The sequence below is a fragment of the Euleptes europaea genome, chromosome 13 (assembly GCF_029931775.1).
Source record: "Euleptes europaea isolate rEulEur1 chromosome 13, rEulEur1.hap1, whole genome shotgun sequence".
NCBI lineage: Eukaryota > Metazoa > Chordata > Lepidosauria > Squamata > Sphaerodactylidae > Euleptes > Euleptes europaea.
In genome coordinates this window covers 20,639,996-20,659,914 of record NC_079324.1, presented here as the reverse complement: position 1 = coordinate 20,659,914, position 19,919 = coordinate 20,639,996, and the positions used below count along the sequence as shown (strand labels likewise).

Here is a 19,919-nt window from a genome sequence, read left to right as displayed (position 1 = left end):
AAAATTGTAGGTATGTCTGTCAGTTTCCGGTGAAATGCAACACACATTTGTACACTAATTAACAAGTTTAACTCCAATTCTGAATTGATTTCTAATACCACATCTTTAAGGTAACAAAGTTACTTTTGGATTTGGGGGATCTCATACACGTTATTAATTTCAGTCCTGTGGTCCAGAATTTCTATATCTCAATGCACTCCCCAAAGATGTGAAATGTCTGCTTTTTGGAGCTTAACTCTGCCAGCAGATGTCAATGAGAATCTGATAAGCGCATGATGATTTCTACAGGGTTACCTACCATCTCAATACAATCTTGGAGAAATTTTCTTTGCTTTCTGTTGCAATCAATTTTGTGGGTACTGATTCCCCTATCTATGATCATACTCTTAGGGATTTTTCCACTCCCAATACTCCCTCCCCCACTTTATCAAATATTTCCTATATGTAGGAACTTGACTCAAGATTAACACAATTAAACAAAAAAAGGGGGGGGGTACTCAACCAGAAAAGTACAGGGAGCCTCAAAGGTTAGAAACTATAAAATCTATAACAAAATAATTATATTTAATTATATTAATTATTTACATTTATTATATTGTGTACACCATATAATACATATAATTGTTTTGTTATAGAATTTATAGTTTCCAGTTCAAGATTAACCCATGCATACCAGAGACATTCCCAGGTAAAAGTTTGCACAGTTTTTTCCAACTGTGTTTTATTACGGCAACACTTGTACTTTCTATATAGAGTTATCCCCACATACCTGACCTGAATAAATTGGAATTTCAGCCTCTCCCCGCCCCCTAGATTTGGTCATTAGTAATCTGTTCACAAGACAACAAACTGTCTGTATTGAACAAGCTCTCGATGGTAATTAAGTTAGCTTCTTCCCACTGATGTACGTGGCCCAATGAACTAGGTTCTGACATTTCCTCATTATACAATGTTGCTGTTAATGGGGAGAAACCTGGACTTAATAAAAAAGATGCCACTTTCCCCCAGACTAATCAACAAGCATTAAAACCATCAGCCTCCAGCATGTTTGCACCAGTGATGGCGGTCCATTGCAAAGCATTGGGGCTCAAATAAATGTGATTTGGTGGGGGGGATCCATGTCTATCCATCTATTTATGCACGGGGGTGTCTCTTTTTAGCAGAAAACAAAGAACTCAGGTGAGGGAAGCAAAACCTTTCTTAACCTCACCGTGCTCTGTTGGTTAAAGCATCCCTCCACAGTTGACTCTCATATAGGGTTGCCAGGCCCCTCTTCACCACCAGCGGGAGATTTTTGGGGGTGGAGCCTGAGGAGGGCGGGGTTTGGGGAGGGGAGGGACTTCAATGCCATGGAGTCCAATGGCGAAAGTGGCCCTTTTCTCCAGGTGAACTGATCTCTATCGGCTGGAGATCAGTTGTAATAGCGGGAGATCTCCAGCTAGTACCTGGAGGTTGGCAACCCTACTCTCATACCAGATCTCCTTCCCTTCCTCTCCCCACAACAGACACCCTGTGAGGTAGGTGAAGCTGAGAGAGCTCTAAGAGAGCTGTGAGTAGCCCAAGGTCACCTAGCTGGCTTCATGTGGAGGGGTGGGGCTGCAAACCCGGTTCACCAGATTAGCCTCCACTGCTCATGTGGAGGACTGGGGAATCGAACCCGGTTCTCCAGATTAGAGTCCACCGCTCCAAACCACCGCTCTTAACCACTACACCACGCTGCCTCTGCTGAGTGGCGGAGGGGAGAGCGTGGATGGAGGAGGTTACCCACCAAAGCAAGAGGCCTGGCAACCCTTCTTGTGAAGTAGCTTTTCTTTTTTGCCAGTCACATTTTTTCTTTTTTGCCAGTCACATCTTTTCTTTTTTGCTAGTCACATCTTTACTTTTTTGCCAGTCACATCTTTTCTTTTTTGCCAGTCACATCTTTTCTTTTTTGCCAGTCACATCTTTTCTTTTTTGCCAGTCACATCTTTTCTTTTTTGCCAGTCACATCTTTTCTTTTTTTTGCCAGTCACATCTTTTCTTTTTTGCTAGTCACATCTTTTCTTTTTTGCTAGTCACATCTTTTCTTTTTTGCCAGTCACATCTTTTCTTTTTTGCCAGTCACATCTTTTCTTTTTTGCCAGTCACATCTTTTCTTTTTTTTGCCAGTCACATCTTTTCTTTTTTGCCAGTCACATCTTTTCTTTTTTGCTAGTCACATCTTTTCTTTTTTGCCAGTCACATCTTTTCTTTTTTGCCAGTCACATCTTTTCTTTTTTTGCCAGTCACATCTTTTCTTTTTTGCCAGTCACATCTTTTCTTTTTTGCCAGTCACATCTTTTCTTTTTTGCCAGTCACATCTTTTCTTTTTTGCCAGGCACATCTTTTCTTTTTTGCTAGTCACATCTTTTCTTTTTTGCCAGTCACAACTTTTCTTTTTTGCTAGTCACATCTGACTTCCGGTGACCCCTGGGGGGGTCTCCAAGGCAAGAGAAGTTTGGAGGTGGCCTGTCCTTGCCTGCCTCCGCATCACGTCCCTGGTATTCCTTGGAGGTCTCCCATCCGAATACTTGCCAGGTTGGACCCTGCTTAGCTTGGGCAGGGCCATGGAGTTCAGGGCTGAAGTAGCTTAGGCTGAGCGATTGTGCCCGGCCCAGGATTTCACCCAGCGAGCCCCCAAGGCAGAGTGAGGATTGGAACCATTGTCCCAGGTCTTAGTCTAACTCTCTATCTGCTATGCGGCGACAGCTATCCCTTCCCTCTCTCCCCTCCACACAGTTGCCGAAGATGACTTAAAAGCATTTGGATGGAAGGCTCCAATTTTGATCAGGACAGGAACTCTGGCGCTGAGTTTTTAGCCCTCTACCCGCATGCCGTTTCTCTGATATAAATCACCAACCTGGTGCTGTTAACGCCGCAACAGAAAAAATGCAGTCACCTGCATTTTATCCCCCACAGACCTAATAGCTAGGGTTGCCAGGTCCTTCTTCACCACCAGTGGGAGGTTTTGGGGGCGGAGCCTGAGGAGGACGTGGTTTGGGAAGGGACTTCAGTGCCATAGAGTCCAATTGCCATAGCAGCCATTTTCTCCAGGTGAACCAATCTCTATTGGCTAGAGTTGCCAGGTCCCTCTTTGCCACTGGCAGGAGGCTTTTGGGGTGGAGCCTGAGGAGGGTGGGGTTTGGGGAAGGGAGGGACTTCAGTGCCATACAGTCCAATTACCACAGCGGCCATTTTATCCAGGTGAACTGACCTCTGTCGGCTGGAGATCAGTTGTAATAGCAGGAGATATCCAGCTAGTACCTAGAGGTTGGCAACCCTACTAATAGCCGCTGCGAGAGGGGGTTTGCTTAGGGGACGATGCAAAGGAAATGGGTTAAGCACCCCCCACCCTGGCCTGATGCTCTGTGGAAAATCAGATCTCACCAGTATTACTTTTAAGTTAAACAGAAAAAGTGGGGAGATCCCATAATGAATCTCCTCTCCCTTTCTCAGAGTACTCTGGGCCTGAGTCCTGGTTGGGCGTCTTGTGGGCATCCCTCCAGTTCTCGTGATGGAGGCGTGGGTGTCCCGCCTCCTCTGTTGTGCACCTCATGCGATGAGTGACGCTGTCGTTTCTGAGTGCCCAAGGACATGCGGCTGACCCACTGCTGGAAGCTGAACGCTGGGTCTGATCCAGGAAGGCATTCCTATGTTTTTTATTTACATTCGATGGGTCCTCTTTGGGCTTGACCGTCCTACTCACACGTCCAATGGCAGATTGGAGACTTACTTTCCCACCCCCATCCAGGGAGTATCACAGAACCGAGTGTGATTCTCACAACAAGGCCACTACTGGAGGTGCCGGGCCCATGACCTTTAGCCTCCCTCTCACGCAGGCAGCTCCCCTGCCCAACAAAGAATCAAGCAACTTGGGGGGGTGGAATTCCAGATGAACAAAGCTACAATTCAGGGCCTTGAGGGCTGCCGCTGCCACGGCTGCCACCCCCTGCAGATTCCTGGGGGGTCAGCGCAGAGAGCAGTAAGCCGCTCCTTTCCCACCCGTTTTCCCCTGACCTCCTGCCTGCGTTTGCTGCTGTGCTGACGGCTTGGAGCAGGGTGGCGGGCCGCACGCTCTCCCGCCGAGCAGCTGACATGCCCTGCTGGCGATCCCTGTCTCTGCACAGGTAAGGCGAAAGGGGCGGCGGTGCACACGCATGGATCTAAAAATAAAAGCAGTTCACATGGGTCTGATCTCTGGGTGGAGTGGGAGTTGGGGAGGGGGGCTGAATCAAACCAGCCTCGCGTCCCTGTGGCAGCCTGCAGTTGGAGTTCTTACGCTGGAGTGGCAAGATTGGTTCTCCCCAGGAAGATCTGGTGGTGGGAAGGAGGAAGGTGTGTTTTGCAGCTGGCCAGCAAACAGCAGCAGCGCATTTGTGGTGCTTGGTGAGTTATAGATGTCTCCTGTGAGGCTGCACGTTCGATGTGTCCTCTCAGCCGCACGTGGAAATTGTTTTTGCGTTCTGCCAGAAGTGCTTTTTGGATCGCTCCCCAACAAACCCTCGGACCTGATTCCCTTAGCATTACCCTCCTAGGCTTGGCGGGGCCACCTTTCGAACATCGTTCTCAACTGGCGGAGTAGGGCTAACCGACTGGGCGGGTTGTGTGAACTGACACATGAAAGCGTACCAGCTCTTCCATCGGAGGAGGGAGCGGTTGGTGAGATGCAGCAGCTGTGGCATGAATCATTTATGATGCTTTCCTTCTAAGTTTCCTTTGCACCACTTGGGTTTATCTTTCTTGATTTTGATGTCGGGCAGATCAGGGGGGCTGCCAAGCGGAAGTCTGTCTTCCGAGGCACCGGCACGCAGCGCTTCTCGTCTCACCTCTTTCCCGCTGGGTAGATAGATGCAGACAGCGTTTCTGCCCCACTTGTAATGTGTGGAACGCAACTTGGCGCCCATTCAGAATCTGGTGAAAAATTCCCATATTTGAATATGAGATTGCAGATTTCAGCAATACTTTGGTGTTGTGTTAGTCTAAGACTGGAGAGACTTGGGTTCATTTCCCTGCTCATCCATGCAGCTCACTGGATGATCTTGGATGATCTCCTACCTCATAGGGCTGTTGAGAGGATTAAACAGAGGAGAGAACTCTGCATGCCACCTTTGAGCTCCTTGGAGGGAGGGAGGATGGGATAAAAATCGGGTTGCTAGCTCCAGGTTGCGAAATGCCTGGAGATTTTCAGGGTGGAGCCTGAGGAAGGCGGGGTTTGGGGAGGGGAGGGACTTCACTGCCATACAGTCCAATTGCCAAAGCAGCCATTTTCTCCAGGTGAACTGATCTCTATCGGCTGGAAATCAGTTGTAATAGCAGGAAATCTCCAGCTACTACCTGGAGGTTGGCAACCCTAGATAAAAATGTAGTAGATTGTTGAGATTCTCTTTGGAATACAATTTCTATTTTTTAAAGAAACTCTGATTTTAAGCTCTCTGGGCAAATGCAGTTGCTTTGTGTCTTCTTTCCCCCTTCGGACTCCCACCTTCTGACTAGAATATAAGAACTCAGGGGTCGTTCCTACTTGTATCTGATAAAGAGAGCTTTGAATCTCGAAATTTTATACATACCCTGGAAGTTTTGCTGTTCTCTCAAGTGCTACTGGATTTGAACCTTGCTCTTATTTCCCCCTAAAACTTGTCCATCTGTCGGCACACCTAACAATTTTGTAGCAAATTCTGAATTAGGAGAACACACATTTTACAAACAGATCTGTGATGGGAGAGATCCCCCCCAATTGTGTGGCTGCTGCTGAAATTTTGTCCCGGTTCTTTGCTCACACTACAGACTGTTGTTGCTGAGTCGTCTTTGGCCTTCCTCACCCTCCCTCGGGCTGCTCCTTCCATTAAGAGCCTTACGAAGCTTGTCTGTGCGGTTCCTCAGACCCTTGGGGTTGATAGTTGCTAATGGAAGCAGTAAACGCGATTTCCGTTTGGAAAACTAATGGCTAATTACTTAGAGTGGAAAACTGTGCTCGGAACAAAGAGTATCGCAGTGGGGTTGTTCTTTCGCAAAAGTGTCGGCACCGTTTCGCAACAAGTGGGAGCTGCAATTTGTATGCGTTTGCGTGCACATGGGAGAACATATGTGCCTTGCTGGTTCAAATCAAGGTCACGTGGTCCAGCATTCTGTGTCCAGCATTCACCAGCCAGATCTCTCTTGGAAGCTCTCAGGCAAGACATGACAGAAATCACTATTTTTGTTCTATGTCCCCTACACCTGGCTTTCAGAGATATACTGCCTCTGTACATGGAGGTCCCATTTATTTGTCATGTAAAGGAAGACAGTCTTGCTGGATCAGATAAAAGTCCCGGAATTACAGCTGATCTCCAGATGACACAGACCTGTTCCCCCTAGGGTTGCCAGGTCCCTTTTTGCCACCAGCGGGAGGTTTTTGGGGTGGAGCCTGAGGAGGGCGGGGTTTAGGGAGGGGAGGGACTTCAGTGCCGTAGAGTCCAATTGCCAAAGAGGCCATTTTCTCCAGGGGAACTGATCTCTATCAGCTGGAGATCAATTGTAATAGCAGGAGATCTCCAGCTAATACCTGGAGGTTGGCAACCCTAGTCCCCCCAGAAAAAATGGCTGCTTTGGAGGGTGGTGTCTATTGCATTATACTCTGCTGGGGGCCCTCCCTTCACCAAATCCCACACTTCCCAGGCTCTACCTCCCCCCCCCCCGCCAAAAAAAAATCTCCACGAATTTTCCAACCTGGAGTTGGCAACCCTAGTTACTAGTCAGCATTTCCTTCTGGGCAGTTTCCGGAACAGGAGAATATAAAGCCAGAAAAAAACCACAGTGTAGATATTGGTTTTATTATTCATACAAACTGGCTTAATTTTCCCAAGGGACTTTTTAAAGGGTGTCTGTGGTATGCATGCTTTTTAAATGTGTTTGAAAGAGCTCTGCCTTTAAATGGATTTATTTACGGTAAAGGCCAGAATTAAACGACCAGATAATTAAATGGATTTCTAAAAAACTACTTCCTATGCAGAAGGCAAGGTGCTATGTTCAGTGGCGCTTTGCCTTTCAGGGTGTTTTTTTTTTATCAACGAAATGCACTCTGCATATACTCAGAGGCTTCCATCCTGAGATGCCAGAAGTTTTGAAAATCTAATGTGGCTTTAGTGCATGCATACTGCTGCAATAAAAAAAGTCACGGGAGATTGCAACAGGGCCATTTTCTTCCATGTAACAACACCAGCCCTGTATCACTCCAGTATAAGCCCCCGACACACATGCACATGCTGATTTTGCGCTTTGCAAGTTGGATAAATGCAGGACAAGAGGTGATTAAAGTCATTTTCTTTTCAGAACAAATGACCCGCTCATCATGTCACCTGATTTTTAGTAAATTCACACAGCATGAAATCAGTTCAGAAACCCCCCAGTGCTGCATAAAATCCATGGATTGCATTTTGGATGTGCGGAAGTAGGAATGAATTTTGGATGATGGTGAAAGAACATGCATGTGGGTTGCCAGGTCCCTCTTTGCCACCGGCAGGAGGTTTTTGGGGATGGAGCCTGAGGAAGGCGGGGTTTGGGGAGGGGAGGGACTTCAATGCCATAGAGTCCAATTGCCAAAGTGGCATTGTGATAGAGAACTGATCTCTATCAGCTGGAGATCAGTTGTAATAGCAGGAGATCTCCAGCTAGTGCCTGGAGGTTGGCAATCCTAATGTGTGTATTTGTGCATATAAATGGGGGCAGGGCTGCAAAACCAACATCAGGGAACAGGCCAGGATGATAAATACAATTATAATTTGCTCAGTCATTCCCAACGTGTTTCAACTGTCTTCATCAAGAGAATTTATTCAGCTGTTAGACAGACATAGGACTTCCCCTGCTTGCCACATACCACATGCGCAGAGGAGCCGAGTCTTCCCACACAGCGTATTGGAAGGAGATGTAATTTTGTGTCTAGCTAAGTGCTGAATAAATCCCCCTGATGGAGACAGCCGAAACGCTTCGGGAAGGATTTATTAAATCGTAATTGAACTTTACTGGCTTTGCATCTTTCCTGTCGGATGGTTTTTGCATCGCCTTCTCCCCAAGCAGCACAAAAGAAAGTGGTAAAAAGAATTGTGTAGCCGTGCTATGCAGCATTTATGGAACTGTTGGGTGACGAAGGCAAATAGTACAGATGGATAGCGGCCACAGTGGAAGCCTCGTAAAGCAGGGGGAAGCTGGTTTTTAAGCATTTGTGCAGGTGTGTTAGGAAGTGTATTTCCTAAATGAGACGGACGGTAGCCAGGCCTCACAGGATGATACGAAGTTATTGCCTCCTCCTCAGAGCCTTCCAGCAGAGAAATAAAATAAGATGCCAGAAGCAAAGGGACAGGCTGGTCCCCCCCCCCCGCCCATAGGAGGCATGTCTATTTAGTTGCCAACCTCCAGATGGGACCAGAGATCAGTTCCCCTGGAGAAAATGGAGGGACAGGGTAAAAGCCAGAATGGGCCAGAACAGGCATTAAACAAATACCAGCACCCCTCAAAACAGTGGGATAATAGGATTGCCAGGTCCCCCCTTGCCATCGGTGGATGATTTGATGGGGGGGCTTGATTTGCGAGTGCGTAGGATGCACATGCAATAATGTCCCTTCCGAGGTAAACCCAGAAGAGATGGGAATACTCTAGCACATCCCTAAAAACTCTATGAAACTATAGCGTTTTTGGAGGAATGTGCTAGAACATACCCACCACCAGGAAGTGATTCCTCCAAAAATTCTATTTTTAGTAGGGTTGCCAACCTCCAGATACTAGCTGGAGATCTCCTGCTATTACGACTGATCCCCAGCCGATGGAGATCAGTTCACCTGGAGAAAATGGCCTCTCTGGCAATTAGACTCTATGGCATTGAAGTAGGGTTGCCAGGTCCCTCTTCGCCACCTGCGGGATTTTTTCGGGTGGAGCCTGAGGAGGGCGGAGTTTGGGGAGGGGAGGGTCTTCAATGCCATAGAGTCCAATTGCCAAAGCGGCCATTTTTCTCCAGGTGAACTAATCTCTATCGGCTGGAGATCAGTTGAATTAGCAGGAGATCTCCTGCTACTACCTGGCAATTGAGCAACCAAAATAAACACCGTGTACTGTTACCAAAGGTTAGGAAATGAGCACAGAGCACGGCTGGAACTTACAACTGCTATATAGAACAAAGTGTATTAAAGTGCATAACGTGACCATAAATAAATAATTACATAAATACAATTAAACTAAACAGTCCAAAAGGTACAAGTATCAAAGTTCATAGCAAGTAAAGTCTGGGACAATGTCTTCATATATAATTGTTGTTGCAGGGGTATAAATGTTGTTGCAGGGGGACGATCGTTTCATTTCTTCTTCAGCCCCGTTTCAATAAGAATCACTTCACATGCATGTTTCCTTATGCAGGATTAAAGGTATTTTCAATTCTCCCATCGGGATGAGAAAAGCAACTTAAGTATATTGATAGACTTCAGTTCCACATGGGATACATCAATTCACATACATAGTTGCACAGACGATTCTAACCGTTCCCTTTTCCAGGCCAAAAAGACTCTGGAACGCCACAGGACGGGCCGGAACAGGAACGGTTTTTCACAGTCCTGTTACTCGTTTAATGCCCATTCTGGCCTGTACCATGGTGTTCTGGAGCCATTTTGGCCTGGAATGGGTTAATAAATGCAAGCTATTTCTGCATTCTGGTTTCCAAAATATTGTTCTGGAGTTCCTTTAATGCACCCAACTGTTTTTTACGGTCCTGTTGTTTCTTTAATGCCCATTCTGGCCCGTTTCGTGGTGTTCCAGAGGCATTTTTAGGGTTGCCAGGTCCCCCCTCGCCACCAGCAGCTTTGTTGTGGTGGGGATGGGGGGGGGTGTTGATCGGCGCAATAACACCCATATTATCTCCAGGATCAGAGGAGCATGCCTATTATATTAGGTGCTGTGGGACACAGGCGGAATAATGCTGCTGCAGTTGTCTTGTTTGTGGGCTTCCTAGAGGCACCTGGTTGGCCACTGTGTGAACAGCCTGCCGGACTCGATGGACCTTGGTCTGATCCAGCATGGCTTTTCTTATGTTCTTTCAGATCGTCTGCTTTTAAATTTTGCATGCTATCTCAATCTCTCTTTCACTCTCCACTCACTTGTCCACTGCATGCATCCGATGAAGCAGACTCTAATCCACCAAAGCTTCTGCCACAATAATTCTGTGAGTCATCAAGATGCCTCGAGATTCCTTTCTGGTTTTGCTCCAGCGGACTAAATACAGCTGCCCTGGTGGCATTTGCAAGCTTGTGACCTTTTGACCGGCCTCCATACAACATTTTATGTTACTTTAACTTCGAAATATTTTGGAGGCTCGTGCTGTAAATTGGATGGCTGCGACAGACGTTAATTTCCTGCTGAAGTTTAATTGATTATATTTTTGGTTGAGTACACTGCTTGTATTTAAATGTGGAACTTGTATGTCTGCAGAGTTTTATATGTTATGCAGAGGGTTGCCAGGTCCCTCTCCGCCACCGGCGGGAGGTTTTTGGGGCAGAGCCTGAGGAGGGTGGGGTTTGGGGAGGGGAGGGACTTCAATGCCAAATGCCAAAGCAGCCATTTTCTCCAGGTGAACTGATCTCTATCGGCAGGAGATCAGTTTTAATAGCAGGAGATCTCCAGCTAGTACCTGGAGGCTGGCAACCCTATGTAATATAAAATAAAGTATCTCTGTTTGCAACGTAATGATGGGTGGGCAAAATCATACATTCGTCTTTATTTAAAAAAACAGCTACTTTAGAAAACATTTATTTTGGATTTTAAGCAAATATATTTCAGAGTTTAGTATTTTTAAAACTCCCTTGGGCGCAGATGGTTTCATGCCACCAGACCTCATGGGGATTGACTCATTTGGTTTATATGCACTCGGTGCCCAGTTTCTTTGCTCTCTTAAAATAGAACAAATCTACCTGTTCTCTTTGAAATGTCAAGGGATGTATCCCATTCTTCCCTTTGCCAACTGGTGTTCTTCAGCATCAGATTATTAGAGTTGCGTCAAATTCTCCCCCCACCCCTCCGGCAGTTCTCCTTTGCCTTTAATATCGACAGTGACAGTCATAAACGATACAGGAGATGCTTTTCCTGCCATGAGCGGCATGTGGGGGGGTGGGGAATGAACCTGTTGGATCTTAGTCAGCCATGCAACTACTAAAACAGAAATGGATTGCTGGAAGGATTTCATTGGAGCACTGTTTAGTTTCCAGGTCCCAAATGCCTGTAATAATCTGGGATTATTACAAAAAGAGCTGGGTGTGCAAAGTACCATCAAGTCACCACTGGGTTATGGCGACCCCATAGGGTTTTCAAGGCAAGAGATGTCCAGAGTTCCTGAGAGAATTGTGACTGGCCCAAAGTCACCCAGTAGGCTTCTGTCTTTTATGCATGGGCACTGTGACCTACATTCTCCGCTGGTTTGACTCATTTTTTGTTGGGGTTATGCATGAGTTTTCTGTCCCTTGGAGATGACCTCGCTCCCAGCCCTCACAATGCCTGGGTCTTCCCGATCCTGTTAAAACCCGATTCTTCAGTCTCCCCTCAGATCAGCCCCCAGGTCAAATCATCCTCTTCTCCGTGCATAAGCCAAAGTATAGGACAGGGGAGCTGGGGGGATGACTTTTTCTCACAGTAAGCACTACAGCCAATTACAAAGAAGCATTTCAAGGGGCAGGGACTCAGATGCTTCCTGATTTTTGCTGGTTAGTTCTTTCTGAGCTAGGGTTGCCAGGTCCCTCCTCGCCACCAGTGGGAGGTTTTTGGGGTGGAGCCTGAGGAGGGCAGGGTTTGGGGAGGGGAGGGCCTTCAATACCATAGAGTCCAATTGCCAAAGTGGCCATTTTCTCCAGGTGAACTGATCTCTGTCAGCTGGAGATCAGTTGTAAAAGCAGGAGATCTCCAACTAGTACCTGGAGTAGGGTTGCCAAGCGCCCGGTGGTGGCGGGTAACATCCCGCCAATCCACCGGGCAGCCTGCCAACCAGCTGAGGGCCGGCTTACACTGCGTGTACATGTTCATGCAGCACATGCATCACTTTCGGGTTTACTCGGAAGCGATGCGGACGCTCTGGCAACCTCGGCTAAAACTCTGTGGAAACAGAGTTTGGGCCGAGATCACTAGAGCGTCTGCGTCACTTCAGGGTAAACTCGGAAGTGACATAGATGTGTTGCATGGGGTGTGTGCGCATGCCGCTGGTGGAGCTATGGGGCTTGGCAAGTCTAACCTGGAGGTTGGCAACCCTATTTTGAGCAGACATTTGTCTCACATAAAAATGGGTTTCAAAATGACGGTTGGGTTTCTTCCCCCCCTCACCCTGTTCCTTTTAAATAGCTCCGTTTTGTGAAATGGTTTTTAAAGTGGCACTTGGGTTTCTGCCGGGGGAAAAGGGGAACTGGACATTTTTCTCACTGTAAGCTCTACAGTCGATTACAAAGCAGTGTTTTCAAGGGGTGGGGACTCAGAGGCTTCCTGCTTTTTGCTGGTGCATATCATTTGTAGGATTTGCAACAGAAAAGTGTGAGTCAAGAGAGCATCAAACCCCAGGTAAAGTTCCCATGCATAGAAGACCTTCAAACGGAGGAGTGAGGGATTGAACCCGGTTCTCCAGATTAGAGTCCACTGCTCTTAACCACTACACCAGACTAGTAAACAGGAGGGCGATTCTTAAGCAAAAGGGAGTTCCCAGGATGAGAATACAGATTAGTTATGCCTTAATTGCAAAAAGATCCTGAGCATGCAATCTTGCTTTTGTAAATTTAAAACACAATTGGTGAACCATGGAGATTCTAGTAGAAGCAAACAAAACCCCTACCCAAACTGAAGCCAGCCCACTCTTGTGCTACAAAAGCCTGAACAGAACAACATTAGCTATTCTAGAACTAAGTGACCTGCCTGGCAAAATGCTACCCTGGGCTTCCCTCTAGTGTTTTCTTATAATAAAGCCCAATGAAGCGCTGGTCTCACTTCTGATTCACTTAAAAGGAGTCTGCTCCTTTAAGCCCAGCTCTGTCCACTGGATCAAACTGTGCTTTATAAGTACTATTCAATCAGTCCCCTGCTTTGAAAGCCTATTAAACCCTATCCCTGACCTGGATATTCCAGGCTAGCCCAGTCTTGTCAGATCTCGAAAGCTAAGCAGGGCTGGCCCTGGTCAGTATTTGGATGGGAGGCCACCAAGGGAACCCAGCGTCGCTGTGCAGAGGCAGGCGATGGCAAACCACCTCTGAACATCTCTCTTGAAAACCCCATGAGGGGTTCGCTGTAAGTCACCTGTTCCTTGACGGCAAAAGAAATAATAAAAATTAACCCTGACCTGAAATGGAACCTTCGTGTTCAGAGGCAAAGTTCAGATCAGTAGCTCTGCTAGACTGTAGCAGCAAAATAAAACAGCAGTCCAGTGGTACCATAAAGACTGACAAATGTATACTACCATAAACTTTTGTGACTTAGTCATGTCTTAATGGGGGCTTCCATTTCTGACTCACTACAGGTGTTAATATCTTGCATTTCCCACTCTGTACAGATGGTCGTTTTTCTCAACTATACCTCTGTAACATTCTATTGTATCTGCTTATCACTTCATTCTGCCCTACATTTTACATTTTGACTGGCAATAGTTGGATGCATCTCACACCCATGCTGAGTGAACTGCTTAAACTTTGGAATGTATATTGTTTGGAACCCCCTTCTCTGGTTCAAACACCCACCTTCCTGTTTTGTATTTAAAACCGAGCTTGATGGATTTATGCTCTTACGTATCGGATGAAGTGAACTCTGACTCTTGAAAGTTTATGGTGGAATAAATGTGGTTAGCCTTTCAGATGATACCAGACTCCTGTTTTATTTTGCATGTATCAGGGCAGTGTACCTCTAAATACCAGATGTGTATTGCAAATCCTGATTCCAGAATAGCAGGTAAATCTTGCAGCCCTGTATTAAAGTGTTTCCAAGCACTGATGAATTATCTAAAAAGGAAGTCTAACTAAAATAAAGAAAATCAGGAATCTTGGACATGTGCAAATTGAATCAAGTCTGAAATTTTAAATGATTGAGTAAAACTTCTTTAATCAAGGGAATCGTTAATAAATTATTTGAAAACATTCTGACAAATTCCACAACATATCCATCTCTCCCTTCCAGGGCACACACATACATTAACACAGAGGGGTTTAAGAGAAGAGCGGAGCTCCAGAACAAACTTCCTTGCATCTTCCTTTTATCCTAGCTGCCGGGCACTTCTCCCGTCCCTTGAATAACACTGTTGTGTGTTGCTTTCTTGTGTTTCTCCTAGGTTAAAACAGCCCAGGATGGCTCCGTGCCGGCCTGTGTGAGCCAGCAGCCTCCAAACGGCGCCGTTGGGCCGCAGATGCCTCTGGAGATGAATCTGTGCTGGAATGAAATTAAAAAGAAGTCGCACAGCCTTCGGTAAGACGGCGTGGCAAAGCAGCCTGTTTCCTTTGTGTGCAGAGGCCTGTCTGACGGATGCTAAAGCAGAGGTTGACATTCCACACAGTTTGGGGGACTGTACGTACATTATGTGGGCATACAACTGACACTCCTGGGGGGAGGGGCAGGATAACCGGGGTGATATAGTGGTTTGAGTGGCAGGCTAGGACCAGAAATCTTGGGACCGTCTCTCTCTCTCTCTCACCCTAACCACCCTGGTGGTGATCCATAAATGTCACCCTGAACTCCTTGAAGGAAGGTTTAGGGGAAATGTGATGAGAACCAAACTGTGATAAGTACCAAATGTGATAAGTACCAAACTGTATCTACTGGCCCAATCCTGTCCTCACAGGGGCTCCACATTTCTTGCAAACCAGCCTGTGGATATGCAAATCATACCCACATAGACACTGCAGCTTTGAGCAGGCAGTTGAGAGTTGTACCGAAAGATAGGAGAAGTGGGGTGTGGCAGTGATTTTCTCTATAGTGCAATTCTCTGAGCCACTTGACACCTGCATCTGCAGCACCTACGGAGTCACACCTAAATGCAGGACATGGGAAGTTGTATTAGACTGTCAGACGACTGGTCTATTTTGCTCAGTACTGTTAGTTCTGACAGGTAGTAGCTTTGCAGGGATTTTCATAGCTAATCTGAGATCCCTTCAACAGCAGGGCACCAGTGATTGACCTTGGGACCTTCTGGGTGCAAAGCGCATCACAGTTCGAAGTGAAAGGGATGCATCTTTCCACATCACACCTTCCCCATGCTGAGAAAAGTTATACCTGCTATTAAAAAGCAGTTGTTAAGAGTGTAAATCTAGTGGTTAATGGAATTGTTAAATACACAGAAGCCCTGCCAGAAAAAATGTGATCTTAGCCTTGGTTCCCATCATAAGGAAATACTTAGTTCTGATTAACTTCCCTGTCGCCACCAATGTTCTTCAAAATTGACAGGATCAACAGATATTGTCTACTCCCTTTACAAGAAAACCAACTTTTTTGTCAACATTTCCTAAGAACATATGAAGGATTAGACTAGAGGTCCCCAACGTGGTGTCCATGGGCATCATGGCACCCACCAACACCTTTTCTGGTGCCCACCAAGAGTTTTGGGGAAGTGGGTGGGGTCAGGTAGAGCTTCTGCCCAAAAAGGCTTCTGATTGACTGTGCAGATTTTCTAAAATGTTATTTTGATAGTAGCTGCCACCACAGCATGAGGATCTGCACTGTGTTACTGAAGTTAAGGTGTGGCAATCATTTTGTGGCTGGCTCCAGCTCCTTTTGTGGCAGCTATTTTGTTGCTGTGCCCACCATGCCGTGTCACACTTCCAGATGTGCCCGCAGGCACAAAACACATTGGGGACCCCTGGATTAGACCAAGGGTCCATCTCATCCAGCATCCTGTTTCCTGCAGGGACTCCCAAGTAGGGGTGTCAACTCTGGGTTAGGAAATGTGTGGCGATTTGAGGGGCAGAGCCTGGGGAGGCCACGATTTAGGGAGGGGAGGGTATAATGCTATAGGGAGGGGTATAATGCTATAGAGCCCACCCTCTAAAACAGCCATTTTCCTACAGGAGATCTGATCTCTATCATCTGGAGCTCACTTTTAATTCTGGGAGCTCTCCAGGTCCCACCTGGAAGCTGGCAACTCTAATCCCCAGCCATTTTGGGGAAGTCCACCAGCCAGGCATGAAGCTGCTTCTGATGCTTGTGCCCAGCAACTGGTATTCAGAGGCCCCCTGCTTCTGAAAGCAGACATTCCAACTGAGCTGTCATGGCTAATTGCTCTAGACACACCTGTCCTTCATGGATGCATCTGAGCGTTGCAACGAGGGGGTCTCGTCACCTTTGCTAACTTCCTTTGTGTTGCCTTTCCTTTTCCAGGGCTCGTCTGGAGGCCTTCTCGGACCACAGTGGCAAGCTGCAGATTCCCTTGCAGGAGATCATCGACTGGCTCAGCCAGAAAGACGAGGAGCTGTCAGCTCAGCTTCCGCTCCAGGGGGACGTCGTCCTGGTGCAGCAGGAAAAGGAGAGGCATGCGGTATGTGCTGCCCCTACAACTCTGTCCGGCAACTCCCTTTGGGGAGTTGTTCATCTATTAGGTTTGCCAACCTCTATGTACTAGCTGGAGATCTCCTGCTATTACAACTGATCTCCAGCCAATAGAGATCAGTTCACCTGGAGAAAAATGCCCCCTTTGGCAACTGGAGTCTATGGCATTGAAGTCCCTCCCCTCCCTAAACCCAACCCTCTTCAGGCTCCACCCCAAAACCCTCCCTCTGGTAGTGATGAGGGACCTGGCAACCCTATCCTCTATGGATTTTTTGCTAGGGGATCAGAGCCCCACTCTTAGCTGAGGACCTCCAGAATAATGAAACCTACGGTCCCTGCTTGTACACCTATGAGGCAAAATCACTAGAAAGCAGTGCTGGGGGGGGGGGACAGAAGGGGGCAGCTTTAAACTTCAAATTTTGGATTTAAAAAAAATATATTTTCTTCATTTTTACCCCATTTTTCTTTGCACTGGGGACCCAAAGCGGCTTACATTGTTCTTTTATTATCCTCCCAACAATCCTGTCAGGTAGGTTAGGCAGAGAGTGTCTGATTGGCCCAAGGCCATCCAGCAGGCTTCTGTGGCAGCGGGAGGTTTTGAACCTGGGTCTCCCAGATTCTAATCCAACACTGGGTCTGCCACACCATGCTGGCTTCTGATGCATTCACATGTTGAATTGTAAATGCCCTTTTAGAAGAGGAGAGTTAGGTGTCTTCCACACGGGAACAGGATCCTGTGGTTTACCTGTTGCAGGCGGGGATGCAGATAAAGCACAACAGCAGTGGGGTTCCACATGGCAGGTAACCCCACAATTTCCATGCCCCAATTCCCCAGCAGCAGCCGCCAGCCTCCCGGGAACCACCAGGGTGTTTGCATTTAAAAAAAAAAAACAGGAGCACTATAATATCATTAGAGAGCCAGCATGGTGTAGTGGTTAAGGTGTCAGACTAGGATCTGGGAAACCCCAGTTCAAATCCCCACTCTGCCACAGAATCTCTCTGGGTGACCTTGGGCCAGTCACACACTCTCAGCCTCGACCCTGGCAAGTATTTGGATGGGAGAGCCCCAAGGAATACCAGGGTCGTGAAGCGGAGACAGGCAATAGCAAACCATCTCTTTCTTTGTAATTTTTTATTATTAGAAATATAAATGTATGCATAAACAGTTATAGAAGAGATGTAGAAGAATCAGTTTACAGAAAAAGAAAAATAGATTTGAAAAAGTCAAATGTCAAACTGAAGTTACCATTACAATCTTTACATCTGAACTAAAGGCTAAAGTGTAGCAGACAATGTTCTATGCAACACACAACAAACACAACACAATGTATTAGTAATAACAATAATAGTTTAACAATGATCATTCCATTAATCTTAAAACAAACAAGTATTCTATATGATGCTTATGAAACACAATTTTAAATTAAACATTATTATAAAGTCAGGTACAGCATATAATAGATAGAACCACATGCAATATTATGAACTGTTATATATTTCTATACTTTTTTTCTTTCCCCAATTTTAAAGTTATGTTTTTTTTTCTAACCCACAATCAAGGTGATTTTTTAAGAATAGTACACAAACTATCCATTCCATTTTTCTTGAAATTCTTTAGATGTTTTCCTTAAAACATAATTTGTCAATTTCGCTAGCCAGTTCACTCTCCCACCCAGCCTTCTCTAACAGGACTCTTTTCTGTTTTCCATTTTGCTGTTAATGTAACTCTGGCTGCCGTTTTCATACGTCTAAACGGTTCTTCCAGCTTTTGGAATATTCTTTGATAAAATGGCCAACAACATACATTTGGCTTCCATAGGAAATTTAATCTTTAAGATTTTCTGCATTTCAGCATGTATTTCTCAATGTCCTGTGGAAACATTTACCACCGACAGAACATCTTATACTCGTTCTCTCTTAGTGATTGGCTGGCAGTAAATTTTATTTCTTTAGTCCATAAGGATTCCCATTGGAAGGGTATTTCTTCCTCAAAATTCTCCATCCGTCTGATCATACATGTCTTTACTTGTTCAGTTTCTGTGTCATATTAATGTAACAGTTTATAGATTCATCGTATTATATGATCCTTTGGTTTCGTTACTGTCTTTACAAATTCAGTAAATTCCCTTTTTGCTCCTCCCGCTGCTCGGAAATCTTTTTTTAAATCATGAAACAAGTTGGAAGTACAGTAACTAATATATATTTTTTTCTTCTTCCTTTATCTTTTGAAACAATTTAATTTATCTTTGCGAATGTATAATTTTTCCATATGTCATATAATCGTGTTTGTCTCTTGCATATTTGTCATAATATGCCTGTATAGGATACAATGGCAAACGACCTCTGAACATCTCTTGCCTTGAAAGTCCTCTGGGGGTCAGCATAACTTGATGGCAAAAAACGTTTACATCATTATATTGATATACCATTGTAACAATAGGTGTAGCAGGTTCTCTGAATTCCCGGCCTCTATGAAGACCACAAACAAGACGACTGCAGCAGCAGTCTGCTGCCTGTGTTCCAAGGCACCTCGTGTAATAGGCATGCTCCTCTGAGACTGTAGAGAAATGTCTTTTGAGTTGGCCGTTTTCTTTCAAGCTTTGGATATGTCACCATTTGTGGAAGCTTGACCTACATTGCTGCCAGCACCCTTCCACCTCTGTCTCCATGAAAGATGTCAGCTCCTAGGGTTGAAAGAAGCAATTTATATTTTAACATATTGTTTCATATATTGTTGGAAGCCCCCTGAGCCCATCTTACGATGGTATAAACTGAATTTATTGACTGACTGATTAGTGGAATACAATCAGGCCATATCTTTTGATGGGACCAACCCAAATCACACAAAGCATTGTCCAAGCTGTCAAGTTCTGCAGAATTCTCCACCAGGCAGATGCTACAAAAATTTAAAAAGGAGGAAGAACGCCAGTTGTCCATGTCCAGCTCTGAAGTCCCTTGTTGCAAAGCCAAGCAAGATCCCCAGATCATCTCCTTGGGGCAGTGACTCATTTGGCTTCTGTTACTCTGCAGAGTACCTGTGAGAGATCCCCCTCTCTGAGTTTGCTTCTCCAAATCAGTTGCTCAGACGTTGATACAGAAACAATAGATTTATTGAAGCCTTCAGGAGATGAGACAGGCACAGGTAGAAAGTTGCAAGTGAGGGGCTATACGGGTTTACAGAATATATTGACTCCAGGGCACTGGGGCACTGGGGTTCACACTTATTGTTATGGGAAGTTACAAGCTTGGCATAATACAAAACATCAGACGGATCCCAGGAAGTCTGGTGCGGCTATCACACTTCCAAGGCCGCACCGGCCTGAGGGAGTACTGGCAGGAAGAACAGCGGGGGGGAAGATACATGGGCCATCAGGCCTGGCGCCTGAGACCAGAAG

At 46.0% G+C, this 19,919-nt stretch overlaps 1 protein-coding gene across 1 annotated transcript in view; it reads left to right on the top strand.

Moving 5' to 3' along the window:
* DRP2 (dystrophin related protein 2) overlaps nt 1–19,919 on the top strand; it is a 75,339-nt gene that overhangs the window by 6,435 nt on the left and 48,985 nt on the right. The window contains exons 2-3 of the mRNA XM_056859743.1: nt 14,318–14,451; nt 16,357–16,513. Of these exons, the coding sequence (XP_056715721.1) occupies nt 14,318–14,451; nt 16,357–16,513 (291 nt within the window). The remainder of the gene's footprint in view (nt 1–14,317; nt 14,452–16,356; nt 16,514–19,919) is intronic.